At 42.1% G+C, this 22,606-nt stretch overlaps 2 protein-coding genes across 2 annotated transcripts; both read right to left on the reverse strand.

Moving 5' to 3' along the window:
• Nucleotides 1-1,251: 1,251 nt before the first annotated feature.
• On the reverse strand, nucleotides 1,252-6,644 carry upf3a (UPF3A regulator of nonsense mediated mRNA decay; the record flags this gene model as incomplete). The annotated part of the gene is made up of 10 exons (XM_079731775.1): nucleotides 1,252-1,425; nucleotides 2,325-2,637; nucleotides 2,829-2,962; nucleotides 3,737-3,895; nucleotides 4,007-4,062; nucleotides 4,183-4,293; nucleotides 5,067-5,165; nucleotides 5,648-5,754; nucleotides 5,984-6,090; nucleotides 6,504-6,644. 10 exons carry the CDS (start codon nucleotides 6,642-6,644, stop codon nucleotides 1,252-1,254), a joined length of 1,401 nt encoding a protein of 466 aa, XP_079587901.1.
• A 1,552-nt stretch (nucleotides 6,645-8,196) lies between these two features.
• cdc16 (cell division cycle 16 homolog) lies at nucleotides 8,197-14,950 on the reverse strand. The gene is made up of 18 exons (XM_079731137.1): nucleotides 14,789-14,950; nucleotides 14,565-14,619; nucleotides 14,224-14,321; nucleotides 14,080-14,118; nucleotides 13,823-13,963; nucleotides 13,214-13,373; nucleotides 12,645-12,739; nucleotides 12,193-12,326; nucleotides 11,926-12,005; nucleotides 11,740-11,789; nucleotides 11,566-11,639; nucleotides 11,327-11,452; nucleotides 10,937-11,089; nucleotides 10,747-10,810; nucleotides 10,610-10,671; nucleotides 9,463-9,598; nucleotides 9,113-9,203; nucleotides 8,197-9,004 (listed from the first exon to the last, which is right to left on the reverse strand). The coding sequence occupies exons 1-18, from the start codon at nucleotides 14,834-14,836 to the stop codon at nucleotides 8,736-8,738; spliced, it is 1,875 nt and encodes a 624-aa protein (XP_079587263.1). The 5' UTR covers nucleotides 14,837-14,950; the 3' UTR covers nucleotides 8,197-8,735.
• Between the last annotated feature and the right edge of the window lie 7,656 nt (nucleotides 14,951-22,606).

The following is a 22,606-nucleotide window of genomic DNA, read 5'->3' on the forward strand; positions in this document are numbered from 1 at the left end:
TAAAACCATTTATTCTTTTTGGAAATTACATAAAGGCATGATACATAAATGTAAGACATGTTGTGTGCAAAAATGATCTAACTCTAAAATAATCAAATACCCACTTTAGTATATTTTGGTTTGAATAGGCTCTCTGTAATGTTCAACGCTCGATAGAAAATAAAAAAATATTTTAATTGACTATCGCCAAAATAGTCATATTTACGTACATTATCATTATTATTGATTTTATTTACAAATTTTAGGGTTCACTTTATTTCCTTCACATGGACGTTGTCGTGTACCACAAAGATAAATCCATCACAGAAAATACTTTCCCCTGCAGTGCAAGGTATAGACATGCGGTCACAAAACAGATATTGAAGAGCACAAGTGATGATTTTTGCGGAAGGAAGTCATTGTGTAAAATACCAGCTGCCCTCTACTGTCTCGCCTCTACTGTCACTCACACATATGGTAACAAACACATGTCTGCGTGCAAACACACACCACATATGAACACACACAAGCACGTGTTCACAGACACACATGCACACACACACAAACACACACACACACACACACACACACACACACACACACAGAGGCAGACACAAACATACACACAGGCACAAACAAGCACACAAACACACACTGACCCATCGGGAGTAATTTATGATATAATTTGACATATTCATTTACATATTTCCTATGAATACAAATTGAGATTTTAGGTCTTTCTGATAAATCGATGAAGAGCTAAAAACCAAAAATCTATTAAAAAACTCACAACTTGAAATCAATCTTCCAGTCGTTACTCTTCTTCAGGCAAATGTGGATACAAATAACTGGTAACGACCTCACTTAATTCACCAATGGAAATAACACGCTTTGATAAATAGACCTCGAAGAGGCTGCGTTAACAGAGAGCATCTACGGTGTGACACGATTTCCATTATAATTATCTTTATTAGCATGAATATTTTACAGATGCGAGCATTCTTATAAAGTGTTTTTTCTCAACAAAACCGCAACTATTTCCGGAGAAAATTTCATTCAACAGAATAAACCACTGTTCTGTTTCCCCATTTAGAGTTTAATGTCCATTGATGGGTATTAGCTCTGAAGCGGTTAAGTTTTATACATGTTGAAGTATAGCACAGTATAGCTTATAGTCACTCGGGATCAGGGTTTTTACTTGATTTTTAAAACCATTCACTCCAAGCTGAAGATGAACACCCCAGTCCCCCCCCTGATCGAATTGCCGCTTTTCTACTCATCCCTAATCTTCTCTGCCCCCGTTCCCATGGCGACCGCCTCATAGCAGTGCTCCGACCCCGGTTCGGGCGAGCGTCTCGCAGGTGCGCAGTCATAACCTTTGCCCGCTGAACTCATGCGTTTGCGGTTGCGTGCGCCCGGCTGGTAGAGCTGCATGGCTGGTCGGTCCTAAAGAGGAAGCAGAGAGAGAGAGAGAGAGTGGGAGAGAGAGCAGAAAAAAGAGAAGCGAGAGGGAGAGAGTAAGAATGAGTCATCCACCAGCTCGTAGCAGAGAAGAGATCATTAAGATGTTTGAGATGATACTTATTATGATTTTTATTAGTATTACCATTATGAATGATCTTTTATAATAATAAGGAGAATGTTAATAAAGCTGCCAGTGAATGTGTTAGGCTGTGAAACTGAATGAAGCAGTCTAAATGAGGATAAGCTATAAACCATTCCAGGCTTTGAATGGGGCAACTAATGGCAGAAAGTGGTCTTTATTGTTGTGTATAGAATTGTTTTCAGATGAGTAGAGAGGTGAGAAAATTTTCGCAATGATTAAATGCAGAAGTCAATCCAGTACAGAAATCGACCAAGGCACGAAGGCAATGGGTGCAGACGGTTGCCTTCATGCCTTGCTCACAGAGTCACAGGACAATCATTAGTTGAGGAGAGGTCAGCATCCGATCACCAGTATGATTCTAAAAAGAAAGACAGTTCAGTAAATGGTACTTCACAATGGCTCAAAGTTAGCTTTTGTTGGGCCTAACAGCTATATCAACACTACTAGGCTTAGAAACAATAAAGGCTATGCAAATAGGAAAAAAGATTATCTAGTGATAAAAAAAATTTAGCAGAAAGAATAACAAAAGTTGACCTGGCTGTATGTTTCTACATAACAATATTCAAGATCTACTGCAATTTCAAATTCTATATCGATAAAATAATATAAGTAAATAATAGGGGAAAAAGGGGGTTTCATGGCCTCCTCCTGGTATTCACCCTAAAGGAGATCAATAAGTAGAAGAACAACAAGTACAAGACATTGAAATATGCTCCACCCCCCTCCAGCTCATGCTCACCTTCTCGCTCACCTTGTTACGAAGGCGCTCCTTCCTGCTGGCCGGGTCCTCCCTGTCCTCCTTGCCCAGCTTGTCCCCTCCGTCTGGGCAATAGGAGAAGCCGTGGTGGTGGCCTTCCTTCTTGGCCCGGTCCTGGCAGTAGCCCTTGCCCCACTTGGTTTCGTCTTTCCGCCGCATGAACTTGTCAAAGTCGTAGTGGTGCCGCTGGCGCTTACGCTCCTCGTCTTTGGCCCGGTGCTCCTTGTCTCTCTGCCTGCGGCCGTGCTGTTGCTGCAGTAAGTCTCTCTGCTCTTTGTCGCTCTCCGGCTGAACCCTGGTGACCAGAGAAGAGGCATGCAGCACAAATGTACAAATTTGTCAAACGAATCAAGATATTTGAATGATTCATTTGATAATGGGACTAAATCGGCTGACCCCTAATCACATCTTTCTCAGCGCAACCCTCCTATATCCTAGCAGCAGAGCTTGTGAGATAGAGTCCAGTATTTGGACCACCGTCCTAACCTTTCCTTCGGTTCCACCGACTTCATCTGTCCAACCGGTTTCTCCCATTTGCTCCTGTCGGTCTCGGCGACTTCGCCTTTGTCCTTCAGGCGGTCCGAGTCCACATCGTCATCCATGTCACTTTTCTTCAGGAGCTGAAGCAGGAATACATAAACGCAAAATGCTGAACGTTTTTTTTTTTTTGCTGTAAATAGAATTAAAAGATGAAGGACCCTATCTTGCATCGGGCGCAATTGACTTAATCACTGGCGCATGTGTCGTTGCTAGTTTGCAACTGGCGCAGAGCGTTCTTTTCCCTCCTGCGCCACGCGTCTGTAAATTAGGGAATGATCTTGCGCCCCAAGGGGCGGTTCGGCGAAAGGAGGAGGCGTGTTCTGGCGCAAACGTTCCCTGGTGCTATTTTGCAGTTTCAGAAACCACTTGTGCCACAAACCAGGAAATACCTGGTTTAAAGTCAGTGGCGCGTTGTTCAGATGCTATTTTAAGGGCGCATGCATAATGTTGCTTGTGCACCTCGTGCATACACTTTGCTTCTCTCATCTACCTAGCCACACATTCTTGACAAATTATTTGGGAAAGAACAGCTGATACAGCGGTGATAAGTTGTACTTTTAAATCAATGCATCTGCAAACACCGTACAGCAAACACATATTTTCTTGACACAGACATCGTATACATGCCCATAACTTTTAGGATTGATGAGTATTTGATCGTGAGAAAACATTGTTTTACCGCGAGTGAGTGTTAAAAAGAATGAATGAATGCGGGCGCACGTGTGTGTAATGCGTAATGTTGCCTGTAAAATAGCGACATCGCCATAGAACCGCCCACAAAGCTACTTGCGCTTGGTGCTTCTCACTTGCGTTTCAGACCGTTAAAATAGGGCCCGAAGAGTTCAAGGTGTCACCTTTATTTTGACTTCCTTCTCAGACAACTTCTTCTGCTTGTCCGCCTCCCTGCGTTTGCGTCTCTCCTCCTCTCTTCTCTTGCGCTTCTCCTCCTCCCTCTGTCGTTTTTTTTCGAGCTCTCGCCTCCTCCTCTCCTCTCGTTTCTCCTCTCTTATCCTCTGGGAGAAGGACAAGATCAATTGCCCCATTTCAGCAGCAGGTTCAAATTCTGAATGTATTTTTTTCTTACGAAAACATTGTAGTTGTTGTTTTTCTCAATCTTCACCAACCTGTTTCTCTATTTTCTTGTTCTTGATGTATTCCAACAGTGGCGTCGTTCTTTTGGCTGAAACCAGACAATGGGCAAGTGAACACACTTCATCCTGGAGCTAGATATGAAAGTCAAAAGAACTGATGAAAATAGAGTACCACACTCAATGTCTCTAATAAGGGTGCTATAGCGTACCTATGAGCTCCCTGGTCTTGGCTTCTATCTCCCCAAGCAGAGTCTCTGGGTTGGCCATGGACTTCTCCTCATCGCAGGAGTAGTTCTCCAGGAAGCGCTTGTATTCCGGGTCTGGGAGAGTGACGCATCCAAGAAAGAACCTTCATTGATTCAATCGTTATTTCACCTCGATATATCACTGGGAACACTCTCTCATTCACAATGATGCTGATTATATACAGCACACCATGACTACAAAAAGGACAATTATACAAGTAAACAATTAAAATCAACTGCAGACTGTGGTGAAATGGTTGGTTATTTAAAGTAAATTGTAAGACGGGCCACTGCTAGGCAGTCTGAAAATGAAGGGATGAAAGATGGAAGATCTTCAACAATGGCTTTATATAGATACAGATGCCAGTGCATCTCACATCTCTGACAAAGAGGACCAAGTAAGATTGATGTACAGGACACAATGGAGAATAACTAAATTACTGGGGGATCAGCTGAGGGTGAAATTATACAAATAATCTGAGTTTTTAAGAGTGGAAGCAGCAGCATGTCTTTAAACCACATCTCTATAATCTAAGACTGATAGGAAAACTGTGAGACACTAACACTGTATTATATTATTATGTTAAATATTACTTATCATTATGTTATATACCACACAGTATAATGTATTTTGTATATTTAATTATATATACTGTGCATAACACTGTAAACATGGGAACATACTTATTTTTGCTTATTTTTTCTGTATGTCTGCAACTATCTACTCTAATCTCCCCGTCTGAGCTGGAAATAAATAATCAATCGATCCATTATGTATATAATCTTGAATTTATGTTGATCATTGATATAATATTATTATAGTTTTTTCAAATATGGCAGTGCTGTACCTTCTTCAATGCTGCCAGCTTTGGCATCTTTCTTCTTGAGCTTCTTTTTGGAGATTTTTTGGAAGGGGGCGAACTCTACCACGGCGGCGTACTCCTGGCCTGGGTCAATATTGAACATGGGGTAGGGTTTGTATTGAAATGGTCACCGGGGTAACGGACGCTGTGACTATATCCATACACATTTGTGTCCATATAATGAAAGATACAATCAGGGACAAACAATGGAAGGCACATACAGGCATTCATCTGTTTATCTACAAACTAGGAAATTCACCTGCGTCCTGAAGAGAAGTGGCTCTACATTCGGTACATATTAGTAGTAATAATAATATACTTAAATAATAATGATATAGCAATGATATTGATAACATATAATTATGATATAAACAACAAACTTAAGGGTCGTGCAACTCCCTTGTTTATTGTTTGCCTAATGCATTAAAATGGCACTGCTTATGCAAAATGGTAGATATATGTTATGATTGGAATCAAGGTGGAGGGGCTTGCCAATCCCTATACAGCATTCCGTAAATGTTATACTACTCAAGATTGATCTGTTTCTATTTCTCCTTTGTGATTACCTTTGTTGTCAATAAAAACATAACCATCAAAGCGGTCCCGGAAGAGAAGGATATCTTCATTGGTTTTGAAGTTGATGTATGCTCTGGAGAACAGATGAGGGTGTAGGCTGAGGAGAACGGAAGGAAAAGAGAGATTGGAAAACCTTTCAGCATTTCATATTTCAGTATTGTCTTTAACAGTGCAAGCATGAATGTGTAATCAATGGATGTTGACACCAGCATCTTGACCTAGCTCTGCTTTTATGCACACCTGTAAGTAAGTAAACCCATAGCCCTTACTAGCTACTGTTTAAAAACGTCATATATGTATTCAATTTGTATCATTTATAGGCCTACCTCTGGTCAGCTGGGAAGAACTCAAAATAATCGAAGGATGGAAGTGGGCTGAGTTGTTCCTCCAGCTGTTCCTTTGATAGGCTGGGTGGAAGCCTTCGAATGACCACCTGTAATGTACATTTGGGTATTTCTTTACATTTGCGACCTAAAAGGTCATTTTAGTAGATTAAGCTGTATAATAGTGTCCGTTTATGGTCTTCTGGCTTGTCCATCATCATCAGAAGCAAAAAGTAAATCCAACGTGACTAGCTACGTTTGTTATGTAAAGCCCCAGCAGATTATTCAAGGACATGATGTTGTTCATAACATCTCTTTCTTAAAAAGCACTGAATATGACGACTGTTTGAAAGAAAATAAAACAATAAACACAAGCTATTATACAACCGTTGCCTTAAAAAAAATAAAGACAGATTAGTAACGTCATGGGGATATTCGTGCTGTAGCTGTCCTTGGTGCTGACCGGACCCTCCTCCATGGCTGCAGCACGCACAACGTAAACAATCCGCCACTACGCGCTTACCTTGGTAAATATCTCCTTCTTCTCCTCCTTCTGCTTCGAAAGTCCCAGATTACCCTCTTGATCTCTTTGTATGTCTCTGAACTGTATTTCAACGACGCTTTTCTCTCTGCATGCCGGCATTGGGTCCTTTTCAGACCTCATTTCTCCACATCTCCTTCTCGCGTCTGACTCGTCCTTACGCTCGCGAGAATTTATACACATTTTCTCGCGAGGATTCGGCACTTATCTAAATTTATAGGAAAATCAACACGCCGTTTTTGTGGACGTCTTAGGAAAAGGATGCAAAGGAAAAGCAAGAACATTGTGGACAAATAAACAATAGAACAAAAAACACTGGTCCTACAAAGCACATTCATTTATTGTAAAATAATTCCAACGATGGATTCTGCTGATTTTTAGCGATTAGATCACCCTTCAGTGAATTAATAGCCGGAATGAGGTCACAAACATTAACATCTTTACAACTTTTTTACGAACACACATATCATCCAACAAAGGAAATGATCTTTGGTCTAATAAAACAAAGGGAAAACAAAAAACGTTAAAACAATATTGACAGCAAGAAGCAATCAACTATTAAAAAATAGTAGGATTGAAGGTCTCGGCCTCATGTCACAGAGGGGTCGGGGTGACAGGGTCCTCATGACAGGCCGGATAGGGATCGGGATGACACTCTCACCCCGACCCCTCTCCAACCCCTAGCATTAGGACCCTGTCACCGTGACAGGGTCCTCATGCTAAAGGCTGGAGAAGGCTCGGGGTCGCGGTCACGGTCTCCTCAAGATGGTAGTCAGCGTCCATGCTATTGGGGTTTAGACTGAAACGACCCGAAGATGCTGCGGTGCTCAAAGTGCTCCACGCCTCGGGGCTCGGCGAAGGCTGGCTGACCGAACGACCGTAGATATCTCGGCCGGGAACTGTGGAACATGACGGGAAAACACTTAACAAATCGTAGGATCATTTATACGAAAGCACCGCATTAAAACTGTAGTTTTAAACAAAAAAAACGTTTAATACCTTTTAGAAAAGTCTGCTTCCCACTGCTGGTTTCCACACAGACGGAGGCTGAGGGTCTCACCGCGGTCGACACGGAGCTTTTCAAGCTTGAAACGACGGTCGAGCAGGTTTCCATGTCCCCATACACCCTGTCTTGGTTGTAAGTGCCCACTGACTTGGAAGGAGTACAGCCCATTTATCTGGTCGTGTGAGCTAAATCACCCCTGGGGACACGGAAAAACTGGTAGCTCGACATACAACAAAAATGACGAGTTGCGAGATGATTTGAGTCAATCAAGATCAGAAAGCATCTCTTCCTTGACCCAGAAGGACTACATCTGTTTTAATTTGAGGACGAGTACACTACCTCTCGTCGCCTCCAGATGGGGGTGTGGGCAGTAGCCCTATTGGGGAGTCTCACTCACACAGCGGCAGTTTATTTTATGATTACTAAAAAAACGTAATAGTGCCCAACGTCATGGCCGTTGATACTGCATGCACACTATGGTGCTCGAGAATTACATGAACAAACTCATCGACTCACAAAATTATTTGTCGCACGCATCTCCATATGAAAAATGACTTTACAGTTGTAAACCTATATCTGCACAACTGTTGACACGTATCCAGATAGTGTAATCATCAAGTTAATGAATACAATTAAGTTAACATATATAGCAAGTTTTATTTTGTGAACAAGCATGCTTCAACCTCATACACACACCTCAAAATATACAAGGTCCAAGAGTATCCAATGCTTTTGCCTCAACGAAGGGTCTTCATTGAGGTGAGCCATGGTGCGCTGTAACCCATGTCTTCGGCGATGTTGGTGGCTCCGCCCAGCGACTCCCGAGGCTTAGCTCTGGGTCCAATAGTGAGAGCCCTCAACGCTGTACCAAGGCACAAGTTACACCCCCTCTCCCGCGCCCCACCCTTCAAATCAAACTTGTTTAAAAAAAAAGAGAACGAAATGCGTTGCACTTCCGTTTTACAGTGATCACAATCGCAAGTACTATGTTGTTCATTGTTGTCGGCGTTTTTAGTCGTGCATTATCGAACGCACAAAGGGAAGGGAGCGGGGGGAGTGAACACCGGTATCTCAATAACTCTGGCATAGAAAATGGACACCAAAGGGTTCATAAGTCTCTGGGCGGAGGGGCTGGGGAAATTCATATTCATCATCATTCATGATGAAGCCCCCGCCCACCAACCACCGGAGGGAGACCCGAGCGCGGCTCATGTGCTGGTGTCTGACATGGAAGTCTCCAGCATCATGTCGCTCTCATTCATGTCGCACTCGAGCGCCAGGCAGCGGCGCAGCGGCGTCTCCGGCGTCTCGGTGCCCCCCGCCGCCTTCTCCTGGTTGGGCGTCTCCAGCGACATGACGTCGCTGTCATCCATGAGCGAGGCCGAAGCCGGCTCGCCGGACTCCGGCGACGTGCTCAGCACCTTGACCAGCGCCGGCGTGTTGAGGTTGCTGCGGGCTTTGTCCTTGATGTCAGTACCTGAGGCGGTGGGAGGGTGGGGCCGAGTTTGTTGACATTTATTTAATGGAAATGCATTTGTGTTTTTGTGAAAACATGCTTGACACTTGTTTTTCATTTGCCCTTTACCTATATACGCATCCGTTTCCCCGATGTACATTTCGATACAGTGGCCGAGCATCGCCACAGAGAATGTGTCATCCCTTTTCAGTCCCAGTGCCTGGTAGAAATGCAACGGTAATTGCAAGTTAGAAAAATGGGACAGCGCTTTGTTAACTCAACCTCTCATCCCATGTAAAATTGTCTTCCAGAAACTGGAGAATATAAGTCATTGTAATACTGACCATTAAAAATAATGATCTCCAGAGTCTAGTCCTCAGCTATGCACGTTGGAAATAATGATTGAATAATTTATGTGGTACTCTTTTCAGGGGTATGAGTAAGGCCCTAAACCATAGGAGAAGTGCACAAGTGCTCACTGTGTGAAAGTAGTCGATGGCGCTCTCGAAGTCGCCCATGAGGCTGTGGACGTAGCCTATGGCGGTGTAGGTGGAGGCATGCTGGGGGATGAGTACCAGGGCCTGCCGGTGGTACTCCAGGGCAGAGTCGTACTTCCTGCAGGGAAAAACACCACCACCAGCTCAGTAAAAGGGGTGAACCCATGACATAAGTCACCTTGTAGTACCTGCAAGTTGAGACCTGCACTGTGTTAACTTTGTTTCCACTACAGCGCCCAAAGCGAGTTCATGGCCTTTACCACACTTTTTTGAAACGCCAGACCAAAACCACTAACAGGTAAACAATCCCTTGTTCAAGGTTGCATGGTTTTGATTTTCTAGACAGGATTTGAATATTGATGGCTGCAGTGAAAAGTGCAAAAAACAGGGAGCAGACTCGAGCGCGGCTCATGTGCTGGTGTCCGACATGGAGGTCTGCAGCATCATGTCGCTCTCATTCATGTCGCACTTGAGTGCCAGCGGCGCAGCGGCGTCTCGGTGCCCCCCGCCACCTTCTCCAGACTTTCAATTTGGTGTTGGGTAGGTGGGAGAGTGTGTGGATGATGGCTGGTTGCACATTGAGTAGTGTGCACAGGTTAAATCAGCCATCACCAGACACACTGAGGAGAGTTCTGTCCCGAGTGAGTTTTTTGTCCCATTTTACACCAGTCATGTGGTGTAAAATGATAATGAAAACAATTGTACACAACTACATCTACATACGGTTTAACATTGCTTAGACAAAAACACAAGAAAACAGCATGTTACTGCGCACATGCCAACTCTGCATCCAGCTTTTAAAATATGCTGAGGGGCCATGCATAATTCATTCAAGTATCTTCTCATACATTCTCAATGAGTGCCCAGATTATGCAACATGACTGGGGTTGAACAAACGGACACGTCTCTTGGTAGTTCAGTGAATGCACGCAAGGGGAGAACAATAGAACAGAGTGCACACTAGGGCTTACCCATTGAGGATCCACTCTGGATAAAATGAGTCTCTCTTCCATTGATAGTATTCTCTCACCTCCGCAAAGAGCCCTGCCTTTCCACCTTAACATTCACTAGAGGATAAACAGTAGAAGAGTGGTGATCCAATTTGGATTTCATAAGGGGCAGCACTTACTTCAGTTTTCGACAAACATGACCCAAGTTGTTCAACAACGGCTCCCATTTGTCCACCGTAACCTGAAATCACAAAACTAAATGAGCACACGCTATAATGACAGAGATATTACTGTTTTCGCTGATGTGAGCAGCTACCTCATTTCCAATGGCTTTGATCTTTTCCATTGCGTCAAGGAACAATTTCTCTGCAGTCTTCCAGCTGAAAAAGCAGATGAAGAATAAAACTTGCTGATCACAGTATATAGTGTTTAAAGGACGAACATGTGTACATCCATGCATACGTGGCGTTAGAGTTTGAGTGTGTAGCATGATGAACATGACTCACTCTCCATTTTGAAAGGCAACCACAGCAACTTCGTGCATGACAAAGGGGTCTTCGGGAGCGATGCTGAGGGCCTGGCTGAAGAAGCGCTCAGCTAACTTGGAGTTGTTGGTCAGGCCGTACTCCAGGCCGATGTAGAGCATGGGCAGGTGGCACCTTGGTTCCGATACAACAGGTGAGCAACAGAGGCAAGCGCTGAATGAAATTTGAATGAGAGCTGGATGACGTGGCTCAAAGCCTTATCATGAGAAGCAAGACGACTTTATCTAGAATCTATTAAATAATCCCAGCATTATTAGAACCACACCATTGCGTTCCTTCAATATCTTGACAATACCACCCAGCCCATAGTCTCCTTTATTATACCTAAAATAAAAAACACACAACACCTACCCTTTCATCAGCTGGGCGGCAGTGAAGTAGGCCGCCATGGCCTGGTCGTGTTCGCTCTCCACGGCAAACGAATGGCCGTAGGCTATCCACGCCGGCCCGTACGTCCTCTCTAGCGTCGTGGCTTTGCTGTGGGAGGAATGAGACTAGTGAAATAAGCGGAGGAGAAGCCCGACACAGTCCAACAGTCTGAACGGCGGCCCACTGGGGCTCTTTCACGGGGATCGACGATGGCCGCTTGCCTCAAGTATCGCCGTGCATGTTCGTTCTTGTGGCCCACCATCAGATAGTAGCAGCCCACTGCAAACCACGACACCTGGGTGGGGAAAAGAGGTTGCGTTTGATTGGTCAGAAAAGCATTCGGAGCGGAAGGAGGGTAGATGTGGAACGTCTGGATGGTAAGGGGCAACACTTACCGGATTGTTGGGATACAGGTCGACGAGCTTGTGCGAAAGGAAGAACAGCTCTGGGGATGAAGTAAGCGAGAGCGGATAAGGTCATGAAGCAAACATTTCATAAATTGTATCAGATTATTAGGGTTGCAATTTATATACAAACTTAAAAGGAGTACATATTCCTTTTTTTGGCAATAGCTGGTTTACCATTAGCTTTACTAAGCTCCACCAGCGTTCCTATGTGTACAGGTAAGCAGTTGGCGTGGAACGGGTCTTGCACCATCACCCTGGAGAGGAATACAGCATGCAAGAGGATGAAATAACGTATCATATTGGGGGGAGGTAGGATAGGTCTCCTGCACATTCAAAGGGTTGTGACCATTTATTTATTTTTTTGTGTCAGGTTGATAGTGCTGCCTCAACCCATTCCCCCCTATTTCGTTTTTTAAATACTAATACAAATTATATACATACATTGACGTAAGTTTGTAGCACATCTTGAAATCACAGTTGTAATAATGCCTCTCAGCAAGCGAGACCACCACATCCAAGTTGTCCTGGAGACCATTAACCATCTCGGGTACTACCAGATCTCTAGGCTTGTTATACTGCAGAAGATATGAAGAGAAACACAGGGGGTAGAAAACACAATATTAGGAAAGAATACATGCCTATTCTACGTTATGGAAAGTCAACAATACAATCACGATGAATTCATTCATAACAAATAAGAACAATGACTGCTTAAAAGACAGTAAACCTGACAACGGATGTTGCCATGGTTATTGACTTTCTGTTGACTTAATGAAGAATTTATTTCTCAATGTTTTCTTTAAAAATGTTTGCAGTCAAAACAAAACAGGTGTAAGGGCTCAAGTGCCGTGGGAGATGCTGTTGTTTTCAAACTATACACATTGAGTCTGTACCTTCTTCAATTTCATCTGGAAGAGGAAGTGGAGCAACTCCTCCTCTTCCTCTGTGCACTGTTGACCCAGAGGAAGAGAGTTCAGAAAGTCGTTTTCTGTAGGGGGGTGTGAATGGGAAGAACATATCAAACAGGGGTGAAACGGTACGTGTATTCTTATTGAACCCAAATACACTAATGCAGCCCCACAGACATACACTCATATGCATAACACCTGTATGCACAAACATACATATATATATTAACGTATACAAATATTGTGGGAAGAGTGAAACTGAGAATAAATGCTCTTTATGTTCATATTCCTGTCTCTTTGCAAACTACACACATTTTGCCCGGACAGTAATACAATAAAATAAAAAAACAAATTGACATGAAGTTGTCAGAACAGCATTCTCTTTAGCCAAATACAGACACTTGGACTGCTAGATCTACTCAGAGCTACCCTACTGTAACAGCTTTGATTTCAAGTTGATAGACCCTAATGAAACCTTCACATATGAAGTATATTATATGAAAACCAAAATATCATTTCCCAGCCGGAAACCATCGGTTAACTACTGATCTCACCTTCCTGTGCAGTCAGCATGTGGTGGGACGTTAAAAGGTCAAAGGCTTCAAAGCAGTAGACGTCTAGCTTCAAGGCCTCTTTGTAGTTGGAGGTGGCCAGCGGTCGGTTGTCCATGGCATCATAGATTTTCCCCCGCAGGAGGCAGATGGAGCTGCTGATCTAGAAAAGAGGAAGAAGGTGAAGTGAGTGGGTGGTTAGGGAGAGCTGAAAGGGTGCTTTGGTGGTGGTTTCTGAAGGCGGATGAGATTAGACGCAAACCCAGAAATTGTCATCAATTAAAAAGTAAACTTGAGAATAATAGAACTACAATATGATTGCTGCATTATTGTCTTCAAAATGAATGGAATTTATTACAAAAACCAGGTAGACAAAAAAAATAAGAATGTGTTGTACAAAAGTTATTTTCTTTCTACACTCGACTCGCTACGGATTATAAAAAATATTCAAGACAAGAAAATCCCTTTTTAGGTGCCAGCACCGAACCAAGGTGAAAAGTATGGATGAGGTTAAGACTATTAACATAACAATGATGCAATTGAAAGAACATAACAAAATGTGCATTGCAAACAACGCATACTATACGACACCTGTTATTAGATAAGACTTACAGAGGCAGGGGACATGCCCCAGTCTTTAGTCAAATCTGCTACACCCTTTTCATCCTTCAAACTCCTGTCCAGTAGCTTCTTACTGGCTGGCTCCTCCATATCCAGGACATCCAATGCCTGCTGGAACTCTTTGGCTGAATACTGAAAGCAATGATAATTTAGTCACAAATCCATATTTAACACAATATCCTCTCAGAAGTGCACATTTTTTGTTGATTTCCTCATAGCAATAATACAAATCCAATGATATGACTTACATGACACCTAGCGGCCAGATATTGACAAGCTCCATACAACTGTGGGGAAGGGAAAAATGGTTCAGAGAGTTTATTACAAAATCGACGAGTAAAACCGCATTGATATTGAAAAACACATGACTGAAAGGGTATTAAAATGTTTGCCTTGTCGAGTTTCCTGGATCGCAGGGCATGAGAGGCTCTATGGTACTGAGAGGTCAGATAAAGGCACTGAGCGAGCCAGTAGATATCTTGGGGGTCCTCTGTATACAAAAAAACAAACAGGTTTATGAATGAGTATAGGGAAACATCTGCAGCCGCTGTCTGGCTATGCGCCGTTAGCACACTCATGAAGTAAAGTGATGTGGACATTGACGAATCCAAACAAAGTCATAAAAAAAGAAGAGCAACCATGATCCATAGGGGAAATGTTTGTCTTTAACGGGCTGTAGAGTATACAGGATGAAACCCATCTCTGGGTTTTCGTGGACAGAACAGCCACTCACCGTTTGAAAGGGATGCTATTTTGTCCGCCCAGAACAAAGCACTTTGATATTGTTGCTGCGAAACAGGTAACGGAGAAAAGTATTTTAATACAACTTCACCTCCAGGGATAGAGATGACACAATTCTAAGTTAGACAAAATAAGTACAAGTTGTGCTATGAATGGCTTGCTAATGAGCTAGCCATACACTAACGTTCACTGCATTTTGAAATGTGTTTTCCTTACTTGATCAATGTACTGCCGTACTCGTTTTCGAAGTCTTTCGAGATTCATTTTAAACGTTGTGATTGCCGCTAGCACTGTTAAAAAATGTGCATTGTTTTATTCAAAAAAATAGATGGAGTGAGAGAAATGTGTAGTGTTGCTAGATGGCTAGCAGCGTATACTCAAAGCCGCGGCGGCTTCTGCTTCGGTGTACTGATGAATCGTGTTGTAAGAAACACGAACCCGATACATAGTTCCGCTTTATTCCATATTACGTTTAACTAAGGTTGGAGGCTACATCAACGTCGTATAACCCTTGCATATCAACAAATACATTTAACATGTTTAATGACATTTAAACATATAGGCGATGCATTATTAACATTCCATATTTAATAACAGCGTAAATCGATAGAGTTGTGGGTTTTAGGGATATTATTATGTTGAATTATAATAGACAAGTACTGTTACTAACATAAAAGTATCACGTTCATAAATGGAAGCTCAGCCATCTTTGTTTGATGATTCGGTGCCGCTGCAGTCCTCTGAAACAGATGAAATGGGTTTCTCCATTCTCTATGTTGACCCTCATGAAGCACGAAGTGATTCCTCCTGTGCAATGTTCTGACTTTCTGGTTCTTTTTTCATCTCTTCCTTCTCAACATCTGTTTTGTTATTCATTAAGTGGTTTTCAGGATGGTGTATTGAAGAATCAGCCTTGCTCTTTTCCTCTGAGCATCTCTTGATGGACTTCTCTAGTCCCTGTTGGCCCAATTCCTGGTGAAAGTTGCAACCCAAGAGCAAAATATCACTAATCACATCGGGCACCTAATGGGCAAATACAAGGCTAGGAAAAGCCAAGTTTGTTTATATATCACTGTTCAAACACAAAGGCCATTCCAATATCTTCCCATTGGATCACATTTTGAAGACTTAAAAACTACACTTAATCAAAGACAATAAAAGACAATCATGTAAATTGTAGCTAACAATGAAATCGTTGAACCAAGATTAATAACCCAGGTCAGCACATCATTGCAGCCAGTATCTCACCTTAACCACTGTTCTGTGTCTTGGGGGATACTGTGTGATGCTTTCCATCACTTTGAGTGTCTTCAGCCACTCGTCGTGCCAAGCCTTCAAGCTGTAGAAGGACCTGCACTGCCCCAGACGAACCAGCAGCACCTGGTTCTCCCCGCTCACCCGCAGCAGCTCCTGCTTCCGCCTCTCTCCGCTCAGACTTGGAATGAACGGAAACAATGGGCTGTTGTCGGAAGTGTTTGGTTGGCGAAAATGATGTGGAATCAGTTGTGAAACCGACCGCAGTATGTGAAACCGACACGTGAAACCGACAACAGAATGGCCAACTTTCTATTGAGAGCTTTCAAATCTTTCCAGAGCAACCCCATCCTTTTAATCTTTTTTTGGTGCGCTGTGAATGAAAGCCTCAACGAACCTCTTGCGTTCATGCGATTCTGAATGACCTTTCAGACCATTTGTCCTCTTGATCAGAGCTATTTTCTCCAACAGCATGTTGTTGTCCCTCTCAATCTTCAGCGCCAGCTCTTCTTCAAGCTTGAAGTCACACGTTCATATTAAAACCGTTAAGAAACAACAAAAGAAAGGGCAGAGGAAAAAAGAAAGAATGGAAGAACGAGCATGGAAATTCCTGTTATAGTCATGTTATCGCTGTGGGTTATTTATTTGTTACATTCAGAGCTTTACTGCCATCCAGTGGCCACATTAGGACGTAAGGAGGGGAATACCTGCTGTTTCTTCGACTTGAGAGCCTGATGTCCAAGACTCCTTGGGGCAGTTGTGTTTATTGTTGCCTCTATTGTTTTAACCTGAACAAAGAAAAACACAGGAAAACCTGTAATGCCACTAATATGTCTACTATATGCATACTACTTGTACTATTGATTTAGCAAACACTTTTGTCGAAAAGGTCTTTGGGTATTGAATATATTCCTACATCCCACAATATATATATATATATATATATATATATATATATATATATATATGCAAGAAGTAGCGGTATTAGACATGAAGGAGCAGTTTTAGACACCTTGGTTAAGGATGCTCAGAGCTATGTTGAGATAATGGGGATGCAACCCCAGAACCATGTGATTGGTTGTTGAACCCACTCACCACTAGACTTCCCTCCACTTAACGAAGACAAATACAACCAACAATAATGGAAAAGGGGATTCCCACAGGAAAGGATTTTAAATAGCACATCATCATACCTTTCTCCTGTGGATCTCATATGACGCCTTGTCCCATTGTATCTGGAGACGTTGGTTCCCAGTGGGAAGCAGTGCATGGTATTCCCAGCGTGGCATCGTTAGACCTGGGAGCGGGGTTAAAATTAAAGTAGAAAGACTCAAAAGGCATTCAGGCTTCACCATGTTTTCCTCCAGGCATACCTAGATGGAGAGTCATTTTATTTGGTCCAGAATCATGTTTTTTGAATATACATTATGATGGACTGCATTTTGTCTATGACGTCTTTACCCCTTAGAATAACTTCAGGCCCTGATCGTTGGACTCCCAGTTTGTCTTGCGGCGTTCTCCCTCCGGATCACGGCAGGTTGAATGCAACGGAAAAGACTGCAGCCTGTTTTGTGCCAGTCATAGGCAGGTTGCCATGACAGCAGCGGCCTGGAGAGCTGAGTTGAATGAATAGTTTGACTCGGTTCGCCTGCTCAACAGGTTCTTCTCGGGGAACCACAGGCCGACGTGGAGAGGGCGGTTGTGGGATGCCCCGGGGTGGGGGGTGGGGGGGGGGGGGGGGGGGATAACATGGTTGTTATCAGAAGCAGCCAAGCGTTGATGACGGAAAGCATGGTCGTCGTGAAAATAACTGTTATGACTTTGTTGTACTAATCTCCTGTCCTTATTGTAATGAAGCTATGCTGAAAATATGGTGACCTAAATTGTAAAATGGTACGGTATATATTGCATTTTATCGGTTCTGCTTTGAGAGGAAAACTAATCCAGATTTATTTTTAGCCTTGATGTGACAATGACAATTCTGCTCTATTCTATCCTATCCTATTCAACCAGGCAACGCTAAAGCTGTTTACTTCTGTGTATAGCCTTGGTAACAGTTACTTGGAAACTAACATTGCCGCAGACCTTCTTATCACCACATCAAGGTGTGGCAATTAAAGCCACACTATTGTTTTACGTACAGCTTGAATTAACAGACATGTCTGACAAATAACTTGTAAATGGTTTTGTTGACGTGTCCTGCATTTGAAATAAAATGAGTGAATAGTATTTGTAGATTTCCAATGTGATGTCCAAGCTCTGTGCATTGTTCTAAGAACATTGTTTTTCATGAGTGAACCAATTCTTTAATATATCGGCTCCTATTGGTCATAAATTGAATAATCCATCAAATCAGGTAAACATTGAAATCACTACACAAGCAATAGCAGCTGTACTGAATAGATCAGTAATTAAATTAGTTTAAAAAAAAAAACAGTCTCCAGTAGAGGGACATGTAGTGCACTCTCACTGTCATATTTTGGCTTTCAGTAGTCAATCAAACCTTTTTTATTGATTAAGCGCGGATACAAGTTTGTATACAACCCAGGACAAAGGTAATGTGGCCTTTCTAAAGGTTCGATAGAACCAGCTTTGAGTTTGGTTTCCTCTATTAATATTTGTTCTTTTAACTCTTGGAAAAGCTTAACTGTACATTTGATAATGATTAGTGTTGCTACCTTTGCTATATGGTTCTATTGTTGACTTTTGCTGTTTGTTTAATTGCATTGAACAACCTCAAGAAGAATATAATATGATAATATAACTGCAAATATATATAGCATATAATTCTCCTATTTAAGGAAATATGTTTTACTTATAAACCTGAACTGCAGGCTCATTCACATGGTCAAAATGTCTATTGATAAGCACACAACATCCAGAAAACTCAAAGCACACATTTCTCAAGTGAATTAAGGGCTTTCTTCATAGGATATACCTGAAAAATCTTTGAAATTCTGGGGAAATTAAACATTTGTAGTCAAGAACACTAACGGAAGAAATATAAATATGACAGAGGTAATTATGAAGGAAAAATGGTTAACGAAGAAGTTCCCTTAATGACAAACGGTGTCTTGGCCGTCCGATTCTTGGAAACTAATGAGCCGTAATGTTGATTGCCTGATGAATTTCAGGTGCTGTTCAATGTTGTGTTTCTTTAATGAGTGGCAATGACAGAATGTCATGTTCAACTTGTTCATAATGCTCTAATCAGGATTCAAAATCTCACCCTAAAGATCACCAGTACACAGCAATATCCTATTGAGCCTCTGACATTCATGAACTGCATGAAGCCTCATTCGCAAGGTGAAAATGTCGATTGATAAGCACACAACATCAAGAAAACTCCAAGCACACATTTCACAAGAGATTTAAGGGCTTTCTTAAAAGAGTACAGATCTGAGAATTTGCACTGCTAAAGGTATCCACCTAGTGATAGCCGTACGGCAGTTCTACAATAACAAAATGGTCATATAGGCAAAATGGGTTGAGACTGTGGCAGTTTTGCTTTTCTATGTAATTGTGGGAAAAGTAAAACATTTTAGAGCAGAAGACCAGTGTTTTATAAATGCATCTGATTCTAGAGATTAATATTCTGAAAGAATTTTGAGTCCAGGTCAATCTGGTGAGGAGAAATAAGCCTAATTCATGATTTTTTACAATAGCGCCACCTTTGGGTGCAGTACCACAAATTTGGGTTTATGGGTAGTGGGGGTTATTGGATAACCATTCCTGAAAAATTCAAGAGTTTTCAACTTACAGTATAGGCTGCAGTATGACTTTTATAGAATTTGAGGGAAAAAAAAAACGTTACAGAAACGATAGGGGACCAAGCAGCTTTGCTGCGCGGACCCCTAATAACCTTTTTGCTGTGTTGAAATGGGGCTCACTCAAAGCTTCCTAGTTAAAAGTGTTTATCTATCTGTCAATCTTTCCAAGTGAGCTGTTTTTTTTGTTTTGCAACAGGGCAAGAAGACAGAAAAGGACCATCAACTCGTCACGCTGAAGTCATCTTCCCTGCTGCTGACACTGTAAGCCATCCAAGTCGTTACAGATAATGTACGCATTTTCTTGGTCAGGGTTTAAAGGGCTGATTCTCAGTGTCTATCCATCAATTCTGTCTTAACTCCCTCACCACCAATCCAAAGGGTCAGTTAATTATCGTCCCATCGCTGTCACATCGCACTGCACTGGAAGGGAACCATTGAATGGATTACAGGCAGTAAAAAGTCTCCACCAGTATTATTTGTGATGTGGTTTTTATGAGACATGTTGAGAGTGAGAGATGGCAGACATGAGAGCAATAAAATATGAATAGATTGCTGGGTGGATGGTTGGATACTTTGTTATACTGGATACTCTGATTAACTAATTGAATCTGATTATTTAATCTAATTTATTGCAAACCTGACATTTGTGTTATTTGCTGGAAATACAACAATGGAAAAACACAAACGACACTATGATGTTGTACACTTGAATTGAGAGAAAAAAAAAACAGGAAGTGACAACTTTGAGTGTGACCAATAGATGGACAGCCAGTGGAGCAAACATGAAATGGAGGGCACAAGTGTTAACTGGATATAAATGCAATTAATATAGAAAAATGTTTCCTGAAGGTTGATGGTGTATTCAGCCCTAATTGTTTAACGATACGGTGCAAGGTTAAAAGGATACGCCGAGAGATCTGTAAGTTGGCGTTGACCTGTCTCACCCATAAGAGTTGTTTGATTTAAAATTCGGAACACATTGGAAATCTTTGGAAGATAATTTATTTAAAAGAGTATTTAAAAGTGTAAAAATAGAAGGATGATGTTATTATCCAAGATGGTGCAATAGATGCTTTCATATCCTCCTCAGAGTGTTAGGTTCAGGGGATGGGGATGTGGTGGGCCCCAGCTTCTGCATCTCCCGTGGGTCAGTCCCGTCGCGGCCCTAGAAAAACAGTAGGCCTGACTGCTCCCGGTTGGGCCGGCCCAGCTTGCCCTTCTTCCTCCTGTCGGCCTTGCTTCTCCACCAGGGAATGGGAAGGGGGACAGGCTGCATTCTCCTAAGGTTACCATCCATGTTGACTCTTTATTCCTTTTTGGTCTGTGTGATGGAAAGTGGCTACGGTAACGGGCCTCACAGGACCGCCGTGTTTAGAGGTGGGGCACCGCAGTCAGTACACACACACGTACACACACACGCACTCATACACTTACACACACACACGCACAAATACACACTCACACACGCACGCACACACACACGCACATACACACACGCACACACACACACTCTCACTCACACGTACACACACAAGCATGCATGTACACAGGCACACACACAAACACACAAGCATGCGTTTACACACACACACACACAAACACACACATACACAAGCTTGCATGTACACACACAGACGCATACATATGCAAATAGTACGTGGACACACACAAACACGCATGCACACACACGCCGCATACACACGCCGCATACACACGCCGCATACATACACTCACACTAACAAATTACTGTGATTACAAAGCGGTTCAACACCGGTGTTTCCCTTAATGATTAAGGGCTTCAGCTGCAGAGATGTGTGTTATGTTGTTGTGTTCAGTGAAGGGAGCACGGTTTTCCCCTCCTAACTTTTAAAGTGCCTTGTACTGATCCTTGGCAATCATCTATTGGGATGGTAATATGACCTATTCTAAAAATAGAAAACGGGCACCAAGTGATGCCTAATTCTAACTAGTAGCGATGAGATAATGATTGTCCCAATGTCTCTCTCACACACACACACACACACACACACACACACACACAGTTTAACCAAATAAATATGAAATAATACTAAAACTTGAAAATAAATAAGATCTGTGCCATCACACTGAACAAATGATGATTTAATGAGATGTACTTCGCCACAAACGTCTCCGCCTGCATATAAAAGTCCCTGTCGTTCAGTTTCCTTTGTCTATAGATTTTCTTAAGGCTCTTCTATCAGTCCTGTGTAAGCCATACTATCCAATTACAATTTATGACGCCACCTGCCAAATCTTGCCTGTACCATCCCCTCCCTTAAGGATTTTTATCGTTAATTTTAAGATTTAGAGTTCATATTAACAATTATTAAAATCATTAAAAAACAATTAAAAGTCACGTTAGACAAGGAATAAATAAACCACGAAAGCCAAGTTAATAAATCCTAATGTTTTTAGTAACGTAGTTAACAAAAGCAAGTTTTCTTCGAATTACAAGGGCTAATTCTGTAATTTAAATAATGCAGTCAGTTTATAGTCTTCAAGTCAATGATATTACGACACTGCAACAAACATTAGCTATGTAACATATATGTGCCAAAGAAAGACAAATAAACACAATCACCTCTGGAAAAACAATTCACCATTATATCATCAGGTCATAAGACAAAATGCAGTAAAATGACGTTTATATATTGATAACACTGCTGTCGTTTCTAATGTGACCACAGTAGTTTATGACAACAAAGCAGTTGGTTAACCCCTGGCTGTGCACAGCCACCCATGTTTGTAAATGGGAAACACTTCTATAGGGTGATATACATTAGAAAGCATCAGAGTTTCTATCAGTGATACTTGGCCATATTGATATGACTTTGCCACGCCTCGCATGATAGACGCTGTGGCGGTTTCAAACCCAACAATGTCTTTCTATAATGAGAATTAATTTCACGTTTAATTACTAATTAATGACCAAAAAAATGATTCTACCAACATAATAACTTACATTCCAATGCTCCCATGCTTCCAAAAG

Source organism: Pollachius pollachius (genome assembly GCF_949987615.1).
Source record: "Pollachius pollachius genome assembly, chromosome: 3".
NCBI classification, from domain to species: domain Eukaryota; kingdom Metazoa; phylum Chordata; class Actinopteri; order Gadiformes; family Gadidae; genus Pollachius; species Pollachius pollachius.

Excerpts from the sequence above, each read along its gene's own strand:
- cdc16 (XM_079731137.1), bottom strand. The coding sequence starts at position 14,836 with ATGAATCTCGAAAGACTTCGAAAACGAGTACGGCAGTACATTGATCAA. Across the intron at positions 13,374-13,822 it reads GGGGCATGTCCCCTGCCTCT|ATCAGCAGCTCCATCTGCCT; the intron begins GTAAGTCTTATC and ends CCTCTTTTCTAG. Across the intron at positions 12,740-13,213 it reads CATGCTGACTGCACAGGAAG|AAAACGACTTTCTGAACTCT; the intron begins GTGAGATCAGTA and ends ACCCCCCTACAG.